At 43.1% G+C, this 24,923-nt stretch overlaps 1 protein-coding gene across 1 annotated transcript in view; it reads left to right on the forward strand.

Moving 5' to 3' along the window:
- The window catches only part of ADAMTSL5 (ADAMTS like 5), a 270,500-nt gene that overhangs the window by 84,770 nt on the left and 160,807 nt on the right, over positions 1-24,923 (forward strand). Inside the window, exons 3-5 of the mRNA XM_069222636.1 lie at positions 10,538-10,701; positions 11,200-11,260; positions 13,341-13,446. Coding sequence (XP_069078737.1) covers positions 10,538-10,701; positions 11,200-11,260; positions 13,341-13,446 — 331 coding nt within the window. The remainder of the gene's footprint in view (positions 1-10,537; positions 10,702-11,199; positions 11,261-13,340; positions 13,447-24,923) is intronic.

A 24,923-nucleotide genomic window follows, 5' to 3' on the forward strand; every position in this document is an offset into this window, starting at 1 on the left:
GGAGGCATGCTGCAGTGTAAAGGACGCCTTTCACAAGGGTCATTGTGGTAGCTGCAAGGCCATGGAGAAGGGCATTTCCACCATCTAGAATGTACAGAATTTTATGAGTATTGCCATCAATTTTGTTTGTTCATACTTGAGAGCCACATTGAGCACTCAGGCCTGCTAATTCACACCATGCCACACTGGCATGAACTGTTTGTTTGCTCATCACATGGCGACTATCACATGGTGAGCTCCAAACCCTGGCACAGTATACGTTTCCAGCTCAGGCATAAATGATCTGTTTTATAGATGTGGAAGATTGCAGAGTCACAGGCCAGGTTTTGCAGTGTTTTGCCTCCAATGAAATACATCGCAGGAAATAGGAGGTTGCCGCAGAAGATGTTATTCTTGCTGTGGGGGAGGGTATGGGTGACTGTTCAATGCAGGGGGTCCAACAGCGCACTCTTCATGGTCATACCTCCCTCCAAAGCCTCGACTCTCTCCTAAGTCCTGCCTCCTTCTTCCTGTATAATCACCTGGTGAGCAGTATATTAAGGTTAGCAGGACTGAGGGCGTCTGTTGAAATATTGGCTGGTAGATGTGCAAATGAAAGTTGATTTTTCATTAGGGAACTCTCTATGATTGTTATCTGAAAATAGATCCTTGGTTCATCTTGCCTCATGAGACAGACAGCCACTGTAAGAGGCAGTTGCCAGGGGGCTGGGATTAATGAATCTATTGGGACAACAGTTGTTCTCCATACGTTTCCAAAATAATCTGCAATATGGTGGCAGCAAGTCATTTCCTTTCTCATATCTTTATTATGTAAGCAGTTAAGACTGTGTATCAAATAAATATATCTATAGAAGGGGTGGCGGCAATTGATCGTAATAACCTTAAATTCCTACATCAGCTCCATTCTGACAGCGTAAACCTTATTCAGCTGGAGTATCCATAGAGGGGTTATATACAAACCCAGATACGTATCAAGTGCAATGGAGTCATAGACAAGTCACTGTCAGGTGTGATGGGTGCTTGATCAAGGCTTCCCATGCCACCTGGGATGGGGAACATTGACCTGCAACCCGGCCTCAAAAAGATGGAAACCTTTTTCTTTGCTCCCCTGATCCCTGGAGTCAAACATTATTTGCTGTCTTTCACTGTCTCATGTTTTATAGGATTGGAGATGGAGCACCCCTTCTTCTACAGCGGATAGCTTTAAGATTCGGTGGGTGACACAAGAGGTAGAAATACTGCTTAATTATACAGAAACTCAAAAATCAACTTTTCTTAAAATATTATAGTTTGAGACTTCAAATGGTGATACCATGTGAAGGGTCTGCAATTTTGTTTGTAGTAATATTTTTTTATTTTTCTATTTGCTGGACACCGTGAACCGCGCAGGTGTGTAGAGATTACATCATATAGTACCTAATAATCTAGTACTGGGGATAATAAGCAATTCACTTTTGGGAAGGATTGTGGTTGGAAAAAATTACAAGACAATCATGTGAGTATCATCAAATAGTACACATTGTATCAAGGGACATGTTAATATGGATGAAATGTATAAAGCGCGTGACGGCTGAGGTGGGCTTCCCAGTGCTAACAGACAGAAGAGATCAGAAGAAATGTAGTGGTTTATTAGTGTTCCAACAGCCAGGTCTTCAAAGCATTTCTGAACATTTTTCATCAGAAGAATGACAAATGCTATAGGGGAGGGAAATCTACAACGTTGAGAGCCAAAGAGGCAAAGGAATGCGCTCCTTTTCTTGATTTATGTATTTTTAGGATGGCAGCTAGATACGAGTTGAATGATCTTAAAGCTCTGGTAGTGGTTTAATGTTATACAAGATGTCTAAGAAAGACTAGCCCTGAGTTGATAAATGCACTAAAAGCGTCACAAAGTGTTTTGAAGTGTACTTGCTTCTCGAAGGGTAGCCAATGGAGCATTCTGGATTATCTATGATCTATTTTGTCCAGCCTTAGTGGCTCCTTAATATAGCACATTTCTATAGCTCGAACCTGATGTGACAATAGCATGAATTATAGTTTTCTGGGTGGCACTTCGGAGGGTCCTTAAGATCTTTCTTAGAGTTCTTAATAGGCCGAAACAACAGGGTTCAAGTTTCTTGACCTGTGATTCAAATGTTAGCTTATCATTGAACCAAAACCCTAAATGTTTAATTATTGTGTTAGGAGAAGGTAAAAGTCCGAGGCAATCAGGCCAGCAATCAGAAGTCCAGTAATAAAGGTTGTTACCCACTAGCATGACTTTAATATGTTCATGTTTAGCTTTAGGCAGCTGTTGCCGATCCACTCCACTACAACAATAAGACAGTTATTTAGCGTGCAAGCATTGTTGCCTCCATACGAAGAAAGGAATATTACCAGCTGCGTGCCATCAACATCGGAGATCTAGGTAACTATGAAGGATCGCCCAATGACACGTAGTGGGCAAACATATATATTGAACAATGTAGGACTTAGAGAGGACCCCTGAGGAACCCCATACACCAAATGAAGAACATTTGAGTAAAAATACATATCAAACTCTTGAAAACTCCAATCTTGAAGTAAAGAGGCAAAACACTGCAAAACCTGGCCCGTGACTCTGCAATCTTCCACCTCTATTAAACAGAATACTATGGGAGACAGTGTCTAAAGCAGCACTGAGGTCAAGCAAAATTATAGCTGTGCCTAGGTCAAAAGCCTGACTGAGTGGGATGGAGAAGATTGTGCTGCTTTAAATCATCTGACAATTGCCAGGTGACATGCTTCTCTTTGACCTCAGTGGGACAGAGAGAAATTATGTAGGTCTATAACTCTCATCCACTATCGCAAGTTTCCAGGGGTTTGACTATCACAAGTTTCCAATAGTTTTGATAATAGTCAAGGGTGGCTCCTTGGTAATAGCGAAGGAGCGCCGCCCCACTGGCACATATTTTAATACTGTTTTCTTTTTCAGCTGCTGGCTCAGCCAGCAGATGCAGGTAGGGGTGGGGCTGGTCCATGGGAGAGGGGACAAGGGGGAGTGGAGTGAGTGTGCACTAAGTGTGCATGCCAGTTTGGCCAGCCATCTTAGGCCGGCCAAACTGACATGCGCACTTAGGTTTCCCCAACCCAGCTGTGTTACACCAATACACTGTCTGAGCGGCAGAGCAAGCCTATCAGACCAATCCTGATGCTGCTCTTATGCTAGGTTTAGCATGAAAGCAACAGCAGGATTGCTGGGGAGCCTCTGCTGGTGTCCAAGGGAATGCTGGGACACCAACAGAATCGCAGGAAGGGGATTGAGGCAGGTGGTGACGGCAGCGGCAGCAGCAGCGGCAGTAGGTATGTTTTAAAAAATATATATATTCTTTTTATTTCCCACCTGTAACCCCCTCCTACCACCCCTCCCCTTGAGATTTGGGGCAGCCGCTGCTGGTTTTGATTAAGTGTCGGGATAGCTAGAGAGAAATTGACTAACTTTTTTAGTATGGTTTAGACAACCATGGCCAGCCTCTTTATAATATGCAGGGGAGCCGGAACAAAACAGGAACTAGACTTAATGGATATGCCAGTCCTACCAAATCCTCATATTCTGTAGGCTGAAAAGAAGATAGAGTGACATATAAGGGCCTAGATGATGTTCAAGGTAGGAGGAGCTGTGTGTGTTGAAAATGTGGCATAGATGTCTTAGACCTTGTTGAAAAAAAGCTGTCTAGCTCCTTGCAGCAGGAAATAAACAAGCCACAGACAGATTTTTTACGGAAGGATCAAGCACTGATTTGACAGTTGCAAAAAACATCTTTTGCATAATTAAAGGCTCCATCAATTTTAGTTGCAAAGATGTTTTTTTATTTTTTATATTTTTTTATGTCTCTTCCACACTCGAATTTACTGAATGGATCATATTTTTGTCTCCACTTTCCTTCCAGAATTTTCCACTTCTTTTTAAGGCCCCGAAGATGGGAGGGAGTGAAACCAAGGGTTTAGCACTTTATCAGATGCGACCAGACAGTCACTTAAAGCGGTCGCCTTGTCTAAAGCTGCCTGAAGCCAGTCTTTAAGTTGGTGATCGGCTTCATTAACGGTGTCTACGAAGTTTGGCTTAGAAGACTGTAACAAACAAACCAGTTCAGGCGGATCGAGTTTAGACCATCAGCTCCCAACACTGGGCAGAATAGAGAGTGGTCCTGATATCTTCTGTGCATGTTAACTCTACAGGGCTGAGACTAGAGGACTCTTAGGGTCTGAGTAAAAGCTCCGCAGGAGACTGGAGAAAACTATCATACCCGATAGAATCTGATATCTCAGGTATCACAATGTTTCCAGTATGACAATTATTGCTTACTCAGCCCTTTAGAATGAGGCATAACAAGCAGATGCTGATGCTTCCTGAACAGAATCCCTCATGTCCTGCTATTTAGCTGACATTATTCCGCTAGTACTTATTGGAAGTACTGACCTGCTGATATGTACCTGTAGAAAACTGCACAAATGTGGACTTTAAGGCAACTAGAAATAACTGAGTGTGGAAGACTTCAACCAACACATTAATCCAACACCTGCACTCATTTGGAAATTATCCTCCCTCTTGTAATCAGAGTCCTAGAGTTGCTTCAAGGCTTTATAGAAGATGCTTGTGGTAGGTCTGGGGACAAAACTTGAGTTTCTGATCAAAGTGAGAAATAAGGAATGTGGGCCTTGTAATGTAGAACGAGAGGTGGGAAAGAAAATGACCATCCATTCTGTTTTCTGATCGGAGAGGCCATATTGACATTGTTGAATTTCAGCTCTTTTCTCTAGCCTTTAGTCTGTCACAGTGGATTGTAGACAGCGTTGAGCTGAAAAGCAGATCAGTGATTAATAAAAGAAAAGAAAGAATAGGATATAAACAACTCTGTAATTGCATCAGTTAATAGACAGTGAATAATGTTTTTGCCTTTTGATAAGTTGTATTTCCTGGAGTAGGTGTTACAGGTCAACACAGCTAGATATGCTCCCACGCCACGTTCAGAGCCAGAAGACCATCAGGGTAAACAAAGGTACTCTTTGACCACATGCTGCTCTTAAAGTAAACTTGTATGGAATTGTATTAGAGTGTCAAGCTCCATATAAAATACAAACGATTTCTAAAGAACATGTGTGCAATGATACCAGAAGAACAAGGAGGGGCAGATGCAAGATATGTTTAATTGTGTCTCCAATGCAAGCAGGACAGGGTAACATGTCTATTTAGGTGGAATGAACGAGATACATGCAGGTGCATGTGAATAATTGTACCAATAACTATCCCAGGAACTACCATTTATAAAGCACAAAATGCATACTGAATTAATTTTAGCAACAGGTGCGAATCACTGCCCAATTCAATGCTATTCATTGTGTCAACCTCAGAACACTGAAAGTTTGAACTAGACTTGTAAGGATTCATATTATGACTACTGATCGCTGTCCTGTGACCAGAACTTGTGGCCTGCAGGTTACTAAAGGATCTCTGCAAAAATACATCCACTAAGCCATGTTTGCTCCAATTTACCTTAGGGTTGGGTACAATTTTCAGTAAGCTTATGAAATGAGCAAATTTTGAGATATACAAAATTGATGAATCTTCCCATTACGCTGTCTCCATAGACACTCCTCCACAAAAAACATCTGAACATCTCTTGGTGGTCATCACACAGGAGAGTGCCGAGATTCATCTTGATCACTTTAACAGTATGCAGGGTTGGACGCTTTGCAAGCTTATTACACACCGAAGTAACCGTTGTGTAAAAAAACACATTGTGTGTTTTGGTTATCCCACTTCTTGCACATATTCACCTTCATATATCTGCATGATTACCAAACGCCCAGCACCTTTTGGGTTTTAAGAGATTAAAGAAGTAAGTGGTCACCCATGAAGACACATGCACGCCGGAGCAGGGGGGGAGGGGGGGGCACTGAGGCGAAACTAATGGCAAACTGTATTTATTCAAATGCAAGTAACATAGCGTAACATAACATAGCGTAATGTAATACAACGTATTCACCCCAGTGGCGTAATATACGTGGCGCGAGGAGGGCGAGCTCCAGGGGGGCCTCAGCACAGTATCCTGGCCTGAGAGCTCCTGACCGAGTCCAGAGGAGACACGATCCCTCCCCCCACCCCGCCATGTAGTTTGCTGCCTCCTCACCTCCCCCCCAAGTGCCGAATCACGTCTCAATTTGTCTCTGTAATCACGCCTCCATGTTGTCTGGCTAACCACGCCTCCATCAGACAGGTGTTATCTCATTAATCACGCCTCCACGTTGTCTCAGTAATCACGCCTCCCTCAGACAGGTGTTATCTCAGAAATCACGCCTCCCTTATTGACTGGGCAATCATGCCTCCCTCAGTAAGGTTTTGCTCTCGGGATAAGTGCAGGGGGCTGCTGAGCCCAGATCCGGTATTCAAGATTCAAAATAAACAGAGACCAAAGAATCTTGTTTTCTGTCTGCCGCCCGGAGACTTCATCAATTTTAATGGACAAAAGAGCAGATTTAGGCCTGAAAGCGCTCTGAGCCCCGGTCTGTTTGTAGTGTGAAGACCCTTCTGTGGGGCAGAGATAGAGCCGAGAAAGGGCTCAGGTGAGCCCATCGGACAAGTGCAGTCTCGGTGACCACGCCTCCCCCAGACGGGTATTGTGCAGTCATGAGCCCCCAAAAGCCTCAAGTGCAGACAGGCTGCTGAGCCCAGATCGGGTTTTCCAGGTTTTCAAATAAATAAAGAGAAACCCCATTTGTTTTCTACTTGCTTTTTAAGAATCTAGCTTGAAGGGAGGCCCAGCAGCTTTAATGACGGCTATGCACTGATCTCGTGACCTGCCGCTGGTTCACATGGCAACAACTTTATAATTCCCCGGACCTACATATGCGTGTGGGTTCTTTCTTCGATATGTTCCAGCATGAGATGAGACACATCTGCTTTTGACGGTGTCTGCGACGTTACGCTTCTCGACTGTCAATGACGCCGATTGTATCATCATTTTCAGCCCAACAGGTTGCGTAGGAAGCCTTTTCTCATACCAAAATTGGTAGTGTCTAGTAGCTTCTCTGGGGGTTTAATGCGTCTGCTGCAAAGGCTTTTGAGCTACCTGCTGGTCATAGGTTTGAATTCAGCCAGCAGAGGTTGGCTCTATCTTTTTTTCCTTCAAATATCAATTAATAAAAATACTATTTAGTTTATTATAGGCACACCTTTTATCTACAATAAGAGGGAGATGCTCGACTTGGCAACAACTTCTACATTAAAGATATTATTTGTAGTAGTAGTAGTATGACTATTGTTATTAAACATAAGAATACCTGGGTGCCTGGTATCTTGTGGAAAACCCTTCTGGACGTGCACTGCAAAACATGGCCTTGGTTTTGTCATTTCTTGCACTGTCCATTATCGATGGATATACTTGGTTTGCCACTAGGAAAGATAACTATCACACAAATAAAAAGAAAAACAACAGGAACCTATAAGCCGTAAAGAACAAAAAAGGAGAAATGCTTTTCTCCATATGGTTGAATGTTATTGCAATAAAAGGGTGATCGACTATTTGTATGTTGCATGATTAAATGTTTTCACATTATATTTATGCAAAATCTTCCAGGAAATTATGCAATGTCTCATTGCACCTGGGTGGCATTATGAAAAAGAGCACAATTGAGATTTTGTCCCAGGTGCACCACGTTCTGCATTTTGTTCACGTTGGCAGTGCAAGCACAAGCAACATCTACTTTTGCCTATGCTCCCTCAGAGAGTGTCACACTTTGGTTTTCATAGTATGTGTGTTCTCTTTTGTATCCAAAATTCATTAATTTATTCAAAACTTAATACTCTTTCTAATTATTTTTAGTCTACAGAAAATATGCATTTACTCAAAAAGTTATGCAGGATCCGTATGCAATCACGCATATGAAAACATTGGAATGTTGGGAGCTCCTTTTGAGACACTGGAGTGCTCTGGGCTTTTACTGATCAATGCCCTGAGAGTGGTTGTGCATACATGTAGACATGTATTCCTATTCTGTAAATTGGTCCAAAAAAACGCCATTCTCGAGTCTGTGCAATTTTAAATATCGATTCATTACTTTACCACAGGAGTTGGCATAAGGCAGTCTTCATCTTGTGCCTGAAGGGAGGAGACGTTTGTTTTTATCCCCGAAGATTAATGATGATATATTCACTTCTCTCACTATATGGCAGGAAATGAATGATACTGGTCACTGTCAATAACTATCAATACAAGCTAAAGGAATGTACTTTGGTGCTCATATATCTATACAGCAACTGAACACTTTACCCACAGCTCTCTTACAAGAATTGAAGGAGCTCATGGTCTTTCACGTATGTTAGACTCCATTGTGAAAAATTTAAACTCTTGGAAATAATTAGAATTTACTCATCTTGGCTTCTTCTTGAGGAGCCCACTCCCACTTTGCTGTTCTCAAGAACCTGTTGATCTGAGAGCACCTGTGTTCCATGGGATGCATTGTTCCTGGACGGTCTATAATGAAGGGCAGGTGTGTTGTTGCAGGAGCCTACAAATGATGATTTTATGCTATCAGACACACAAATAAACACCTGTTCAGTGTACATCAGCTCTGGGGTTAGTTGGGTTACAGCCCCGCACACTGCAAAACCAATTTTAGGATGATATCCTGTACACCCTCCATTTGACATCATACTCATCTTTCAGACCTACATTCACCGTTTCTGCCCCTCCAAAGAGCAGGTGGTGAAATATTAGAAGACTGTCCCATTCATTGCAACACATGTGTGTCATCTATTGCTAGGGGCTGGCTTCTTACAATGCCATCCTACTCATATATTCATCATCAATGGATTCTGTATCTGATCAAAACATCAGCTTCAGGGAATAATCTGTCTGGTTATGGGGAGGTCTGGTTGATCTCCAGCGTACTTCGGGTATTGTGTTTAGAAAGAGGTTACATATAATTGGCCTTTGATCTTCAAGGTTCTGAAGTTCTTCATGAAACTTTGTTTTTTAAACAACATATCTCAAGTACAGGAATACCTTTTGATGTGCAGAAATACATGTGGGTATTAATTATATTGCTAGAAAACAGCCTTATTGTGACAATAAATGCAGTATAAACAATGGTATATTATTAGTTAGTAGGGATATTTACATGAGATAAGCTAGCAATTGTTGCTTCCCAGGCAGGAGAACTGCTCTTTATATATCACACTTGATTTGAAGAAAATTATTTTGCTTGCAACCCATCACTGAAAGACATTTATATTTTCTGATTCTTTGAAGCCTTTAGCCTCAGCTAAGTTTGTACTCATTTTGGTTTAGGTTTGACACAATCGTTTACACATTCCAGCTCGCCTTTTATTTCAATTTTGTGATCCTTTCTTCATTTAACAACTTAATTGAACAAAACAGTGTGACTTCAAGACAGTTTTTTTGGGGAGCGGAGTGCCTAATCTGTATTTCCCTTTCAGTGATTCAATATGTATCATGTTGTATTGTATAGTTCTGGAACAATAATCAAACTGTGCAACGATTGTCTATGTACATCACTTTGATCTTCATGATGTGCACATTGCATGATTAATGTGTTAACAATGAAGTAATATACCTACAGATTACGTTAGGAGATATATTCCCAAAAATATAGAAAAATAGATGCCCTTCCATATATTTTGGAACACATCATTTGTTGAACCCTGGAAAATTGTATGTGAGATAAAAATGAAAATCTCCAGCAGTCCTTACGTATTCCTCAACCTTTAAGGGACTGATTTAAACTTGGAGCCACCAAATTTAGTGAAGCTTTCAGCAATATAGAAAACACAAATGTCTAAGTAATCCCAATATTTTAGAACACTAGTATAGGGCAATGAAGGAGGCATGATGAAGTACTCAGTAGTAAGGTCAAATCTGCCTTGTATGTGAAGTGTGACAGTTTTTCTCCTTATATGTATAATTGCTGGCTTAGATAAGAATCAGTACCTAGGAAATATTTCTGACTAGTCATAAGTAATTTGACGTCCTGCAATTTGAAGGTTCCTTCATTCTCCTCCTACTCACTGGAATTGTTGGTATGTTGTCAGCGTCAACTTCATCCAGTTTCAAATATCATGATGTGTAGGTACTGAATGATTTTTAAAAATGTAATTAACTATCGTGAAAAAGAAGCCGGCTTCTTGTTGGGCTGCCTTTCGTACAGGAAGCTTCTAACTTGCTGATTGGCTCCCTACTTTCAGGCATCCAGAATGAGATTTGCCCACATACCACCATGTCCAGACAACTTCTTAAGGATGCCTGTGGTGTGGGGAGTAGTGGCTCCTCCTTCCATCACCTACCATTGACCACATGTTCACTGTCCTTGGCGTTGGCAATTATGTCTTTCCTCATGTACTGTTGCTTGTAAATTAGCAAAGAAATCGAAATAATGAGTGCAATTATTTTTGACAAATTAAGCAACCTCCGCATAGTTGGGGGGAAGGAGCTGGTTTTGCAGGGACTTTTCAGGGTAAACGTTTTACAAAATTCCAAACTGATGGCATTTTTCTTTCTAGCCTCAGAGGGGCCCGTATCAGAGAGGTTTCTTTAGCAGTGCCGGGCATGAGCATAGTCACCCGCTTGGATTTGGTAATGAATGGAGCTCGTGGAGGAGCTGGTCACCCTGCTCGAGGACCTGTGGTGGTGGAGTGGCCGTGCGCACCAGGCAGTGTTTGAGCAGGTGATTACTCATATTTATTGAACAATGTAACTTACACTCCAGTCATCCTGATATGTCGGTGAACAAAGTCCAGCCCTATAGACATGCCATAATGTTTTCAGGTATGTCTAGGTATTTAAGACCATGATGAAATGTCACATGTTCAAATTCAGAATTTGGTGAGAACACATTAACTGATATTAAAGTTGTCAGACCGCGGCACATTCCTGATATTTCTAAAAATTTTTTAGAACATGCATCAACACCTGTAAGTGGCACATGTATATACCAGAAACTTACTTCCTACTATAAAATAATTACACATACGCACTCCAAGTACTGCCCCAAACACTCATCTTTGTTTCAGATATGATTAACTCTTGCAATTCACCTGTGTTAAATACACCATAAGCAGCTCTGGTAAGCAGCTTGATTTCAAATGAAAGTGCAATAGAAAGCAGATCATATTATGCCGTCATTGTGACAAAAGTCATCAAGAAATCTTTGCTGTCTCAATAGGGCATCCACAGAACGGACGTGCCCAGGAGACCAAAGGCAGTACCGCATCTGCAACACTAAGGTGAGCCATTCATGACATTCGTTTGAACTCCCTCAGGTTTATTTCTCTAACCTTTCATATGGGCAATGTGAACTAACTCAAGGCCAGGGCAAATTTTGCATAGGAGTAGAATGAGAGGAATTTCCTACAATTCAACCTTTGTGTCATCTTTAATAAAAAATCAGGTTTTGCAGCTTTTTATGCATGTAGGAAAGGAACCTAATTCTGACCTTCTGTTGAATTGGGATATTTTGTTTGTGCAGATGTTTGGAAATCATGTTCTCTCTCATATTTGTTCCCAAAGCCATTTCAAGGAAAAATCTATAGGGTTAGAGAAAAATATGGTAAGTTCTATGGATATTCAGCAGACTGCTTTAGGGCAATCCACTCAACCCAAAATCCTGCATCATTTTGCATGTGTGTAGTTTCATGTAAGGTTCAGATCTAAAAATGTTTAACGAATAGGACATTACCCCCAAGTTATAATTACAGTGCTGTTTTATTACAAAAAGCCTCTGTGTGCTCAGAAAGTCTCATGAAAGGCTAGTGTAAATAAGGTGAATTATGGTATTAAATTGACCACCTACCTGTTATACATTTAGTGAAGAGTACTGTTCTGCATGCTACAAATAACCTAAAAACATTGTAAAATGCTAAACAGGTTGATGGGTATTGATGATAATAGTTACTGAGCATCCCCAACAAACACTTTGAAATGGTGTCTCTTAAAATATTACCAACAGCACAGAGATGTCTGCAATCTTCTTCTCAGATCATTTCTCCATTCATCCTGTGAGTCGCAAATATTTGAGTGACTGATCAATCCATTCCCAAGCCCCTTTCCCCTGGAACTCGCTGCATAGATCCCTCTGCAAAGAAGACACGTTTATCTGAAATTTGGGAAGTCTGTGAAGATGCAGCTTTTCCTCTTCCACCTGCCCTAATTATCCAGCGATTTCCTATTTAGTCATAATAATTATGTAAATCTATCCTACTATACCTGTATGTACCCCGCTTCCATGAAAACAATTTTGAAGCATATTCCAGGCTTCACTAGCACTACCCAAAAATAATACTTAGGATTATATTCCAATTTCCATGCTTACTCTGCTTGATCACAGAAAAATATTGGTCCTCTTGTCTCAATGCTTTCTGTGGAGTGTTTTCTCTCTAACCTCAGGTGTCAGTGTCTGATGCTCTTAGATGGGAAAGTTATACCCATGTTACTTGCTGCTGCCTACTTCTGCAACCCTCCACATCCATAAACTACCAGCCTAAAGCAAACATTTTCCCCAGGACTTCAACTAAACGTACAACAAAGGTCCATTATGTATGCAAATATATTCACATTATTATGAGTGACGTGAAATTAATGTGCTCGTGATCTACGCATATACATTTGTATCTGTACAGCAAGGAAACTAAAAGACGCAAATGCTTGAATCAGTTGTAAACTTTGGTACATACCTTGAACAGCATTATAGAACAAACCATACCCAAATCATTCTTGGCCTTGCCCTAAAATAAATAGTGCAGCCCAACCAGCTAGGCCATATCGCTTTCTGAGGAGGTACCAAAGAAACCTCAGATGTGTTTCAGCATTATTGGGACTAATTGGTGGCAGGCGGCTGGTGCCCCTGTGGCATGCAGATTTGAGATGCTTTTCAACTAATACTCTTATCACTTAAGGTAATTCAGGTTTGATCACTTGAGTCAAACCCGCTAGGTTCTCTCTTCCATACCCTATCTTACAAAGTCTCACCCACTGGTAAAGGTCATATTTCTATATTGTCTGTCTGGTACTAGAGCCCATCTATCAATCATGCAAACAACAGTCTTTACCTTCATTTATGAGACATTCCATAATAGTCCATTCTGCTATAGGTGGGGACCCTAAACGACTCACCACTCCATGTCTTGGCACTGGATCTCTACAAACACTATGTTTAAACAAAATACCCACTAGTCATAGGCATGAGCCTGTGCCAGAGGCCTCTGTCTGCCAGCCCTTACAGAAAGAATGCCTTCCACTGGGACTCCAAACACTGCATCTTAAACTATTTATTTACTCAAGGTTTACTTCTACATTATTTCTGTGTAGGACTGTCATCCAGAGCCCCTGGATTTCCGACATCTACAGTGCTCTGCGTACAACAACAAATCTGTCATTGGAAATCATCTCTTCAAATGGCTACCATTCAACACAGGTAAATATAAATTCATTCCTCACCTTCTAAGACTTTTCAGAAGATTTTGAAATATTTTACTCTACTCTTTGATGCGTCTAATGTACACAATCTGCCTTGGCAGCATCACTTTTGGCTTTTCCTGTAACTTATACATAGATGATATTCAAATATTTCTTTCATTCCCTGCATTATGGAAACGTATGTCACATTGCTTCTCAGCCCCCTGTCACCGGAAGGTCATTCACGGACTCATGTTGAATTGATTAAAAAACGAAATAATTTTTTTCCGGCTACCACAGCACATGCCTAGCTCCCCTTTTCTGGTCACTTCCTCCCAGATGGCCTGATCACAACATTCTGTGTCAGATAGTTTGGAGTACAGTTTGAATTCAAAAGGGACATGATGAAGTTCATAAGTAACACAGCCTCAGGGCGAGATTCTGACAGTTAATCAAACATAAATCCATTCAAACACTTCTTCCCACACTGGCAAGATACTTGAGGGCAGATTTAAGAGCCCCTTGCGCCATCTAACAAAACATTAGTGTCATTTTTTTAAATGTGGTGTTAGATGGCCAAAAACGCAGAGCCAGATTTGCATGCATGCATTGCGCCACTTTTGTAACCCTTTGCTCTACATTATGCATGTGCCATGCATAATGTATGCAAAGGGGGCATTTCCCCGTCGGGGCAGGGAGGAGGCTGAAAAAATGGCACAAAGAAATCTATGAGATTTATTTGCATCAATTTTTTCGGCACTTTAAACGCTTGCTCAGGGCAGGCGTTAAAAGGAGGCACACCATTATTCATAATGGGCCTCAATGGGCTTTGCAGGATTAGCATCAACATTTTTGATGCTAATCCTGCAAAGCTCTACATTAGCATAAAAAATGTTGACACTAGTTCCCTAACTAACGCCATGGTGCCCCATATCTTAGATACAGTGCACACATGGTGGCGGTAGGGGGGCGCTAAGGGGTGCAAGAAAGGTGGTGCTGGACTGACTATTTGTTAGAATCCACCGCTATCTCTAGTTTTTCCTCTGCCAAATCCTATGTTTGACCTGAAAACTATACATGGATGGATGGATTGAAACTTTTTAAAATTAAACTATTTAAAGAAAAAAAATCCTTTACCTTCTATCAAGTCTTGCCAGGACAGCAGAAATATCTGGCATGAAGCCTTTAAGAATGCAGGTTTTCTATACAAAATGATAGTATTGCCACTATTCCTCTATCTCCTACAAAACTTCTGAGGCACTAGTTCAACAAGATAGAGTCAATTGATTCTTGTGGTCCAACTTGCGTCCCCGGCTGGCCTTCCTCACCTGTCAGAGAGGAATATAAGAAGGGGAACTGGGGATGTCAAACCTTCGCTTGTACTACCTCACCTACCAGCTGCTGGTGATCAATGATTGGTTTGGGGGTGGATGGGCAGACCCAGCATACCAACTTGAACTCCTCACTCTAGGGGCCGTATTTATACTCTGGTTGCGCCGAATTTGCGTCGTTTTTTTCGACGCAAATTCGACGCTAAACTAACGCCAACTAACGCCATATTTATACTATGGCGTTAGACGCTTCGGGCGCCAAAGTGCCCGGAGTGTGCGTCATTTTTTAGCGTGAACCCCTTCCTTGCGTTAATGATATGCAAGGGAGGCGTTCCCGTCTTAAAAAATGACTCCCAGGCCTTTACGTGGTATTTATACTCCCGGGCAAAAATGACGCCCGGGAGTGGGCGTGGCCAAAAACGGCGCATTTGCGCCGCTTTTTAACGCCTGGGTCAGGCATGGCGTTAAGGGACAAGTGGGCTCAAAATGAGCCCAGAGTGCCCTCCCCTGCCCCCAGGGACCCCCCCTGCCACCCTTGCCCACCCCAGGAGGACACCCAAGGACGGAGGGACCCATCCCATGGACATTAAGGTAAGTTCAGGTAAGTATTTTTTTTTTTTTTTGTGGCATAGGGGGGCCTGATTTGTGCCCCCCTACATGCCACTATGCCCAATGACCATGCCCAGGGGACAGAAGTCCCCTGGGCATGGCCATTGGGCAAGGGGGCATGACTCCTATCTTTACAATGATAGGAGTCATGTTGATGGGGGATGGGCGTCGTTAAAAAATGGCGCAAGTAGGGTTAAGACGATTTTTTCGACGCAACCTGACTTGCCCCATTTTAAGACGCCCATACGCCATTTTCCCCCTACGCCGGCGCTGTCTGGTGTACGTGGTTTTTTTCCACGCACACCAGGCAGCGCCGGTCTGGTAGCGCCGGCTAACGCCATTCAATAAATACGGCGCCCGCATGGCGCTTCAGAATGGCGTTAGACGGCGCTAAATTTTTTGACGCTAAACTGCGTTAGCGCAGTTTTGCGTCAAAAAGTATAAATATGGCCCTAGGGTTCCCCTGTATAATGGCGATGCTATATGGTGCTCCAATATCTAACAATATACCGGAGGTGAGCCAATCAATATTCAAGGGATGGAGTGCTGCTCAATACTCGATGGGTTGGTGGTCTAAACTCATGCAGCAGACTCCACTGTGGCATGGCACACGGTTGGGGGAAGTGGCTTTCCTGGAGGGATTTAGTAAATGGGACACCATTGGTGTTACACTCTTGGGTGACGTATGGAGCGGGTCTCACATGCTCTCATTTCAAGACCTCCAACAACAATACTCCATTTCAAATACCCAATTTCATAAACACCAGCAACTAAGACACACACTGAAATCCCATACCCTCTTAGACGTGGCAGTACCTGAGTTTAGCCGATGGAGGCTAAGGTTTTGATGGAGGCACTGGGGAAGAGAGGAATATCCAAAATTTATCGTAGTCTATGCATTAACACACAGCACTCCATAACCAGCCTGAGATCCCGGTGTGAGGGATGTTTGGGGCAGTTGAAAGACGAGCATTGACGTGATTCTCTAATAGCACCCAGGGTACTGACCATGTCATCGCGGCCCGCCTCATCCAAAGATACTATTTACATAAACTGCACCTACTTCACCTCGGATAACATGCACAGAGCAGGAATCGGAGACGATTCCCGGTGCCCCCGTTGTGCACAAACGGGCGCAGACTTTTTCCACATGGTGTGGACATACCATTATATGCCAAGATACTGGGAAGGAGTGGTCTGAGAGCTGTCCACCGTTATGGGCAATGAGATAGAAAAGGCCCGACTTCCATCCGCTTAGGGTTTCTGGAGGGCACGGGGGCAATCGGGCAATCCGTGCATTCTTGGGGACAGCACCGCTGGTGGCAAAGACAGATATAGTTGCTCAGTGGATGCACACAGCATACCCATCGCTGGTAAAATGGAGACGGGGTGTTGATGGTGTGCCTAGCAGGAGAACCTGGTGTACAAGGATCTGGGGTGCCCAGCCCAATACCACAAAATATGGGGGAAATGGACTGGAAATGTGGAAGTGTAAATCTTACAAGGAAATGCTCATTGAGACATATGGTTGACATATGGTTGACCAAAACGTACTACTTGGGCATGATGAAATTGATGGTGTGCTGAGCAGATATAGTGGAGATGGATCCAGTGTGATTTGTTGTTGTTTTGTTTTCCTTTTTCTTATCCTATATTGTCTGAAAAAAAAACAATTAAGTGGTTTGTCAAAAAAAGAATGCAGGTTTTTTCTCCAAACATGTCCACTACGACAAAATTCCTTGGCTTCCCCCCTACTTGAAAATCGTCATCTGAAACCTTTGCCTTAAGCAGGCCTCTAGTCAGAAGTATATTTTAGGGGGCATAGCCCTCAGCTGTGACCAGACAGTAAAGCAGTGCACTATAGGTCAATTTGTTCACAAATACTTGTACTAATAAATATCGAACCACAGAATATTGTGGCACAATAATTTTGAGTACAGAATTTTGACGAAAATTGCATATGGGAAAGCATTGATTTACTATTCCTAATTCCACATCTATATACCTTGAAGATACATATTTCACATAGGTACATATATGTGGAGTAAGGTATAGAAAATCTGTACTTATGTGTCAATATTTTGGATTCAATATTCTGTCCTTAACATTCTGTGCTATCAGTATTTGGATTTTGACATTCAGGGTGCACACCTTATGATTATATGTGAAGGAATATGTTAACTTTTTTTAATGTACATATTAGAGCACACTCAATCAACTTTCCACTATCCAACTTTAAATCCTATCAATTAGATAGGATTTAAAGTAGAGGGTTGTAAAGTTGTGAAGTAGGCTGGCTCACAGTTTGGTGTATTTTCTAAACTGTTCAAGCTTCGTGAAACACAAAGCTTATAAAATTCTTTAAAAAAATAAATAAGCTGGCGTCATCTCATAGCCCTCTCGCCAGTACCTCTTACCTCAGGTGATGCATTTCCAGCCTCCACACTCAACATTTGTTTGCTGGAGGATCACCTACCCGGGACATTCAACATCAGGAAATTAACACACCTGACACACCCAAAAGGATAAACCTTGCCTCACGTAAAGTTAGGAAACTTCATCGGCTTCGTTAAGTGTTGAGTTTTTCCTTATTCCATCCTACTTTGTAAGTGAAGATTTAATTACCCTCGGCACTAATTTAAAATAACTTTACAGAGAGCTTGAAGCATATCCATCAAGAACAGTTTGAAAAATCAGTGGAGAACAGTGTGTTGAAAACTATATAGAATTTAGATGCAATTTGGGAAAGTCCCACAATGAATTGAGTTGTATTTTACAGTGACGATATCAGCAAATGTAGACATGGTTGGTATGCTTTAAAAGAGAAGCATCAACACTTCTCACAAGAGTATACAGTAGCAAATAACAAGGGGATGCCATTGTTATTTGCAAAATGCAATATGGATCAAGTAAAAATAGTTAGACCTTAATAGAATGTTAAAGACCACTATGACAGGTGATTCTTGAATTTTACACTAATATCCCTTTTAGAAAATAAAGTGCAAAATTGTGCATTGAAATCGTATTAGTCTAGGTGGGTTGGCCAAAAATTTATAATTTCTAAATTCTACTTAAAATTGCTAATCGCCTTTTCTCCATGTCTATTCAGCTATCATGTTGATCCTTTGGACTCTCTCTAACTTTTTCTATACTCTCCCCATCTCCTAATCTCTGTCCTCACTGCCTCTCTCAACCTTTTGCCCATTACCTCTTTTTGTATGCTGCTGCAACTATCTTCCCGCTCCTGTCTCTCCTGCTCTCTCTCTTGAGTTTTCTATTTACTCTCCTTTCTTTCTCTCAGTCCTTTTCTAAAACCTATTTTTTCTAGCTTCTCCTCTATCTTCTTTGTACTTTTCAATTTTTTTAATTTCTCTCTAGACCTCTTCTCTGTCAACCATGTATGGCAACTGTAACTTCCTTTAGACTATGCATAGCAATTAACAGCATCTGCCATCTTTCTTTGACCATTGTGCTTTTTGCTGTACCTCAGTCCCAGAAGCCTACGCACCTGGGGGTCTCCCTGCACTGGAGAACTCCCCTACGATCATGGAATGAAGAAGTTAGTGTAACGTGGTCATCATATTCCAGCAGCTTTTTGTCAATTCATGTTTGACAGGACATCAGGCTACATGGATTTGGTGGGTTTAACTGTTTCAGGGCAGATGACAACTCGATGTCCACCAAACTACATTTATGGTGTGGTGGACTTCAATGAGAGGTTCACAGTACCTGAAAAGAAAATATTTCTGGTAAAAACACCAAAAATACTTTCTTTTCCAGAATCAAAGTCGGGACAAGTGGCAAATGCTTCCACAAGGAGTTTGATTTTTCATTTTGCTATATTGTGCATCACACTGTGAGCACTGAAGTAACACAGTGATACAAAAGTGAAAGCAGACCACACTAATGGAATCTGCGAGGATCCTCAAATGTCCACACCACAAGTTCCTACAGTTCTCCTGATCACAGTACTGCTACTCCAGTTGTGTAACTGGGCTATTATCCTAGAAAAGAAATGAAAGGCTCCCTAAGCCCCCTAGGCCTTTTGAATTGACCAATTCTTGGTATATCGATAGCTGTGGTATTTATCCCAGGGCTCTGTTGGCACGATGGAAATCCTGCCAGGCCTAGACATTTCTGAAAACAAGGCACCCAGGGTAGTCTGGGATGGTGTGGTTTGTGTGGATCTCAATATCTTTTCTTACCCAGAATGCCCTGCAAATTGTTTTCTCATGCTGTAATCTGTAAGGATCCATACATTTCCTACTACCCAGTGCTCCCACACTTCTCCCAAACAAAATGCTATCGCCAATTTTTACCGAGCATTATGCATTTAGTATGATATTACACTGGACCTCATAAGAGCAATTTATTTGCTATGTTTATAAATTAGATAGAGGTAAAATAGAATTTCAAAGGTGTCAATATATTTAAAAACAGGAGATTCATACTACACATATTTTAAATTACAATATATACAAATCTGAAAAATGTAGTCACTGTTCTGTGGAGATGTCTAGCGAGGTCAATTATAATACAATGGCTTCCTGCCTCAGGTGCCCTGATTATGGCTTCCACAATATTTGGTTCAAGGCAATGAATCATCAGCATGTTGACCCTGGCAAACTTTTGTACATTTAAAACAGTTTTTGAAAGATAGTCTGCTAAGCAGCCCTTTGTGACACGACAGGCAACATTGGGAAATTGCAGATTTACACTAGGTGGTTAGGATATTTGCAGCCTTATAAAATAAAGTGGATTACCCTGGCTCATGCAAACAAAATATAGATCTCTAGAGCATGTACATTATCTCAGCAGGCTATATTTGACAATAGGCCAGTGTAGGCTGGAGGAATGACAGTTAAATGTAAGTTGTACCTGACTTGTGATGACTCTGTCCCAGCACAATATGCTAATCAAAGCACTATGCCATATTGGAATTTGGAGTTTCCTGTTTGGACAGTGCATCTCATTGACTAGTAGATTTAGTATTGACACCCACTTAAGTATCAGCAACAGTTAGAAACAACATGAAAGTTGCTGTCCTAAGAACAACATAAAAAATGTGTGTACCGACAGATACTATCTGTGAAAGGTAAGAGGGAAGTCCAGTTAATGCCCATTGATTTCCTGGCCTCTTTTCTGTGACTATGAACTTGTTTTACTACCAACATTCACATCAGCTCCTCACATACAACACTGTAGCATTTCTCAGAGTTTCATCTTATCCCCTCTTTTATTCTACACTTACCTGACCCCTTACCAAAGCTGATTAAATCATTCAACCTCACCTGTTACAACTATAAAGATGAATCCAAAATCATGTTTTTTTTTCATGGATGGTCCGGAAGACCTCTACAATTTAAGGCTTGATGACTTCCTCCGGGCCCAAAACACACACATTTTAAAGACAGAGAATACGACCTGAAGACAATATCAGGAGGAGTCAGAAACCTAGGGTTAACCATGAATTTATACCAATATTCGATACCACATGTTAATAACATCAAGCAGAGTTCCCTTCCACTACACTGCATAATCCCATACCTCGGATACCAACCGAAACTGCATGCTATCCACACACTTGTAATTTCCAAGCTTGACTATGCCAGCAGCCTATACCCTGCTGCACCTGCATTTATCATACAGAAAACACAACTCATCCAAAATGCTGCTACAAAACTTCTCTACTTTCACTGAAGAGCATGCAAGACTACAGTATTGCAGTCACTCCATCGGCGACCTATAACAAGAAGGGCAATGTTCACTGCACTTCTCATTGTTCATAAAGCCTCCAAGAAAAAGGACCGCTATAACGATAAACTAATTTCAGGTACTTCAGGCTTGCACTACTTATCACAATTCGCAAAAAAGGTGAATGAGACATACTCAGGTTACCATGGGAAGATCCCTAAATTCTGTGTGACCCTGTGGGCCATGACTTGCATTAATCAAAGTAGGACTTTAGACCAAGCAACTTGAAAATAATTCAAAAATTGCAAACGTTTGAAAGGTATGGCCTCACTCTCCCCTCCCTTGGTGACATGCTTCATCATAGAATATATGTTATTCTGCAGCCGTGCAGTTTTTCCATGATTATGAATTTGCTGCATCTGCCACATAATCCATCACCTGCTCCAAAATCTGAAAATTGTAACATAAAAATAGTTTCTAGCTCAAACAGATCAAAAGTTACTAAAAATGCTGCATCATGTGCTGAAGAGCAAGAAAGGTCCTTCGCAAATGTTGACCAGTCACCTTTAAGGTACTGATATCTGTATTTGGATGAGGGACTGTTCCTAACGAAATTAAACCTTTGCCCAGACAGTGCTAATGTGCAAAAATGACAAAATAATGAATTAATACCATAAAAAAATGTGCTGCATTAAGCTGGATCATTTGTGTCTTTGCTTGCCACATAATATATTCAACTTTGCCATGTAATTATAATTTATGCTTCGTAGCCACATAATTCTACTGGTCCTGCCTATACACCAGCAAGATTGTGACATAAATCACTTCCAAAATCCTCTCAATTTGCAGTCAAAGAAAAATGAAAACATCTCCAGGTGAAAAGAGTAACTAGCAATTTGTCAGAAGATATAGCCTGACATTTAACCTCCGATTGAACATGCTGTGAATGTAACAGGTTAAAAAATGCATTTTATTTGCTAATTCACCTTTTGAACCCCAGCACGTTTTTTTTCAATTACCCCAAAGGCATTCAAATGTCAATTCAGTTTGTTAAACTGATTGAAACTGAGTTTTCCATAAATACTGTGCCAACTGCCTCCTTCATTTGTAGGGGGGCAAAGATTAATATGGGCTGTCCCGGCCCTAAAAATGCCCCCCGTGGCTCCAACCCTGGCCTCAAGGAACATATTCAGATCATGGTTAAGGTTGTGGTAGGGAATACTGAAGACAGACTATCAAGGGACAAATTATGAAAGAGGTAAGTGCACAGAGAGAGGTATGGACCAACTATTCTGAACTCCACATCTTCTTACCTTGAAGATATACCATGGTACATGTATGTGAAGTTAGGTATACAAAATCTGTACTAACTTAACTTTCGATATTGTGCCCCTCAATGTTCTGAAAACAATTTTATGACCCTTCAATGTTCTGTCTTTGATATTCTCAACCCACTCCAATAACTAAATCAACAAGATTTCAGTATCAGAAGAGGAAACATCTACAGAGTATGCTCTTTGCCAAAGACCTCAAGGATGCAGTTGAAGCTTTTCTTATCACCCATAAGGACTATGACTTGGCCTTTCTTATAGGCCTTCCCAAAGGTAGATAGCTGCCCTGTAAGCTGTTCTTCATGCTGCCACAAGAGTTTTGTTCACTATAAAAAAAATTACATATCATCCCTGCACTTGCTTTCCTCGGATGGGGGTACCTGCCGGTGACAGACACATCTTAAAATCTGCATGCCGGGGGGCGTGGCCAAGATGGTGGCGTGAGCGGATGCGTTAGTCCGAGCTCTGCCGCCCAGGCCTCTAAAACTGCCTCGAGACTCCCGAGCTGGTGGGCCCGCGGGGCCCGGCTGGGGTGCCTGACGTGGCGGGACCCAGAGGTATCCAAAGGAATTGAAGACACCCGCGGCTGGACCATCGCGTGCGGGAAGTGGTGCGTCCTGGGCCGGCGCCACGGCCAACGAGAGAGGAGGGCCGCAATCCCTGCCGTGGCTGGGGCCCGGCGGCCCGCTGGCCGGGTGAAGGAGCGTGGCGGCACACTTGATGAGGGCCGTGGCCCTCCAGTGAGACAAGCTTGCGGCGAGGGCCCGGCGCTGTGCCGGCTGCTGGAATGGAGAGCAGTGGTACACTCCTGGTTGGGCCTACTGGAGAGGAGCCCTAGCGATGACGGAGAGCGGGCGGAGATGACGGTGAGCAGGCGGAGTTGCACCTGCGCTGCGGGGCACTGTGCTGGAGGAGTTTGCGGGCACGCAGTGGGACTGGGCCACTGGTCGGCGGTGCGATCGGCCCGCGGTGGTCTTATATAAAGCTGAGAGGGACTGCTTTGTGACGAAGCCCGTGGGGCATCTTCCAGCGTGAAAGGCCGACGGCCACTGGCAGGAGTGTGTGGCCAGAAGAACACGACCCCCGGTAGCGGCGCGCAGAGGCCCAGCTGAAGTTCCAGTGTCTCCACAGTTAGACGGCAGAGGTGATGGCGACTTCCAAGACCAAGCGGGACCGGTCGGTAAGAGATACGCTTACTGGGGGACGTCCAGTCCCAGGAGGGGTTCCTGAGGAGCTGCCGTCCGCGAAGGCCCCTGAGGCAAGGGGAGAGGCAGCAGAGGACGAAGCGTCCCCTATTACAAAGGGTTTCCTTACCTCCCTGTTTGTAACTCTTCGCAGTGACTTGCAGGAACTCCGCAAAGACATATCTCAGGAGGTTAAGGAGTTACGGGTTGAGCTTACCACCCTAAGTGAGCGGGTGACGCAGGTTGAAGATGGGGAAACGGCCCGTGGTGAGGAGGTGGCGGACCTGCAGCAGGAGGTTATCCGCTTGCGGGAGCAGCAGGACTCCCTTCAAAGGGCGGTGGAGGACCTGGAGAATCGTCGCACAGGCATAATATCCGCATTAGAGGGGTACCGATCGAGGCTGAGAAGGAGGACATTGGAGATTTTGTGCTGGCGTTGTTCTGGTCTGTCCTCGACCCGGAGGAATCTCGGGAGATCGTCCTGGACAGAGTCCATCGTGTGGGCCATTCTGGTGGAGCCGGGGATCGTCCGCCAGACATCTTGGCGTGTGTCCACAACTTTGCGCTGAAGGAAAGCATCTTGCAGCAAACACGCAACCTCCCGTGGGTCCACTTTAGAGGAAATCAGCTCCAATTATACCAGGACCTTTCGATCCAGACTTTGCAGCGGCGGCGTGAGTTTAAACCGATCACGGAGCACTTACGAGCACATGCTGTGTCGTACTCGTGGGGCCACCAGTTTCGCCTTGTCTTCCGCTGGGAGGAGCAGCTCCGCCAGGTGAAATCTTTGACAGAGGCGACCAGGATACTGGGCCTGGAAGGAGACACCCAGGGCCCAGACCTGAAGCTGGGGCCAGCCGATGGGACTCGCCCCGCATTGGCGGAGGAAGGAGAGACGGAGGAAACAGCGGCGCCCTACTGTGTCGGGGACAGATCTCGGAGCGTCAATCGGCAGTGAGCAGTGTGGCAGCTGGGACGAGTACCTAGGCGATGGGAGGCGAGGAGCTACTGGTCGGCTGTGGGTCGCTTGTTGCGGGACTTGGGCCCTTATAACGAGGCCTGGGCGGCGGAGTCAATAGACTTGGTGAATTAATCTGTGTGGTTCTACAGCCCTGCTGTGACTTTTTCCTCTTCGTGATGTGTGTGAGAGGACTTCTTTGTTTTGAGCACCTGTTGTGCGTTATGGTTATATGTTGGTATGCTTCCCTGCGAGTCTGGCGCTTATGGGTTACAGCGATGGGGCCGTGCGACCTGGAGTGGCTGAGGTGCTGCTCTGGGCCTTGGCCGCTCCGTGGATCTCCTTCCCCCCTCAGCAATTTTGTTCCCTGAGATGTATGACAGTTAAAT

This window comes from Pleurodeles waltl, chromosome 3_1 (assembly GCF_031143425.1).
Source record: "Pleurodeles waltl isolate 20211129_DDA chromosome 3_1, aPleWal1.hap1.20221129, whole genome shotgun sequence".
NCBI lineage: Eukaryota > Metazoa > Chordata > Amphibia > Caudata > Salamandridae > Pleurodeles > Pleurodeles waltl.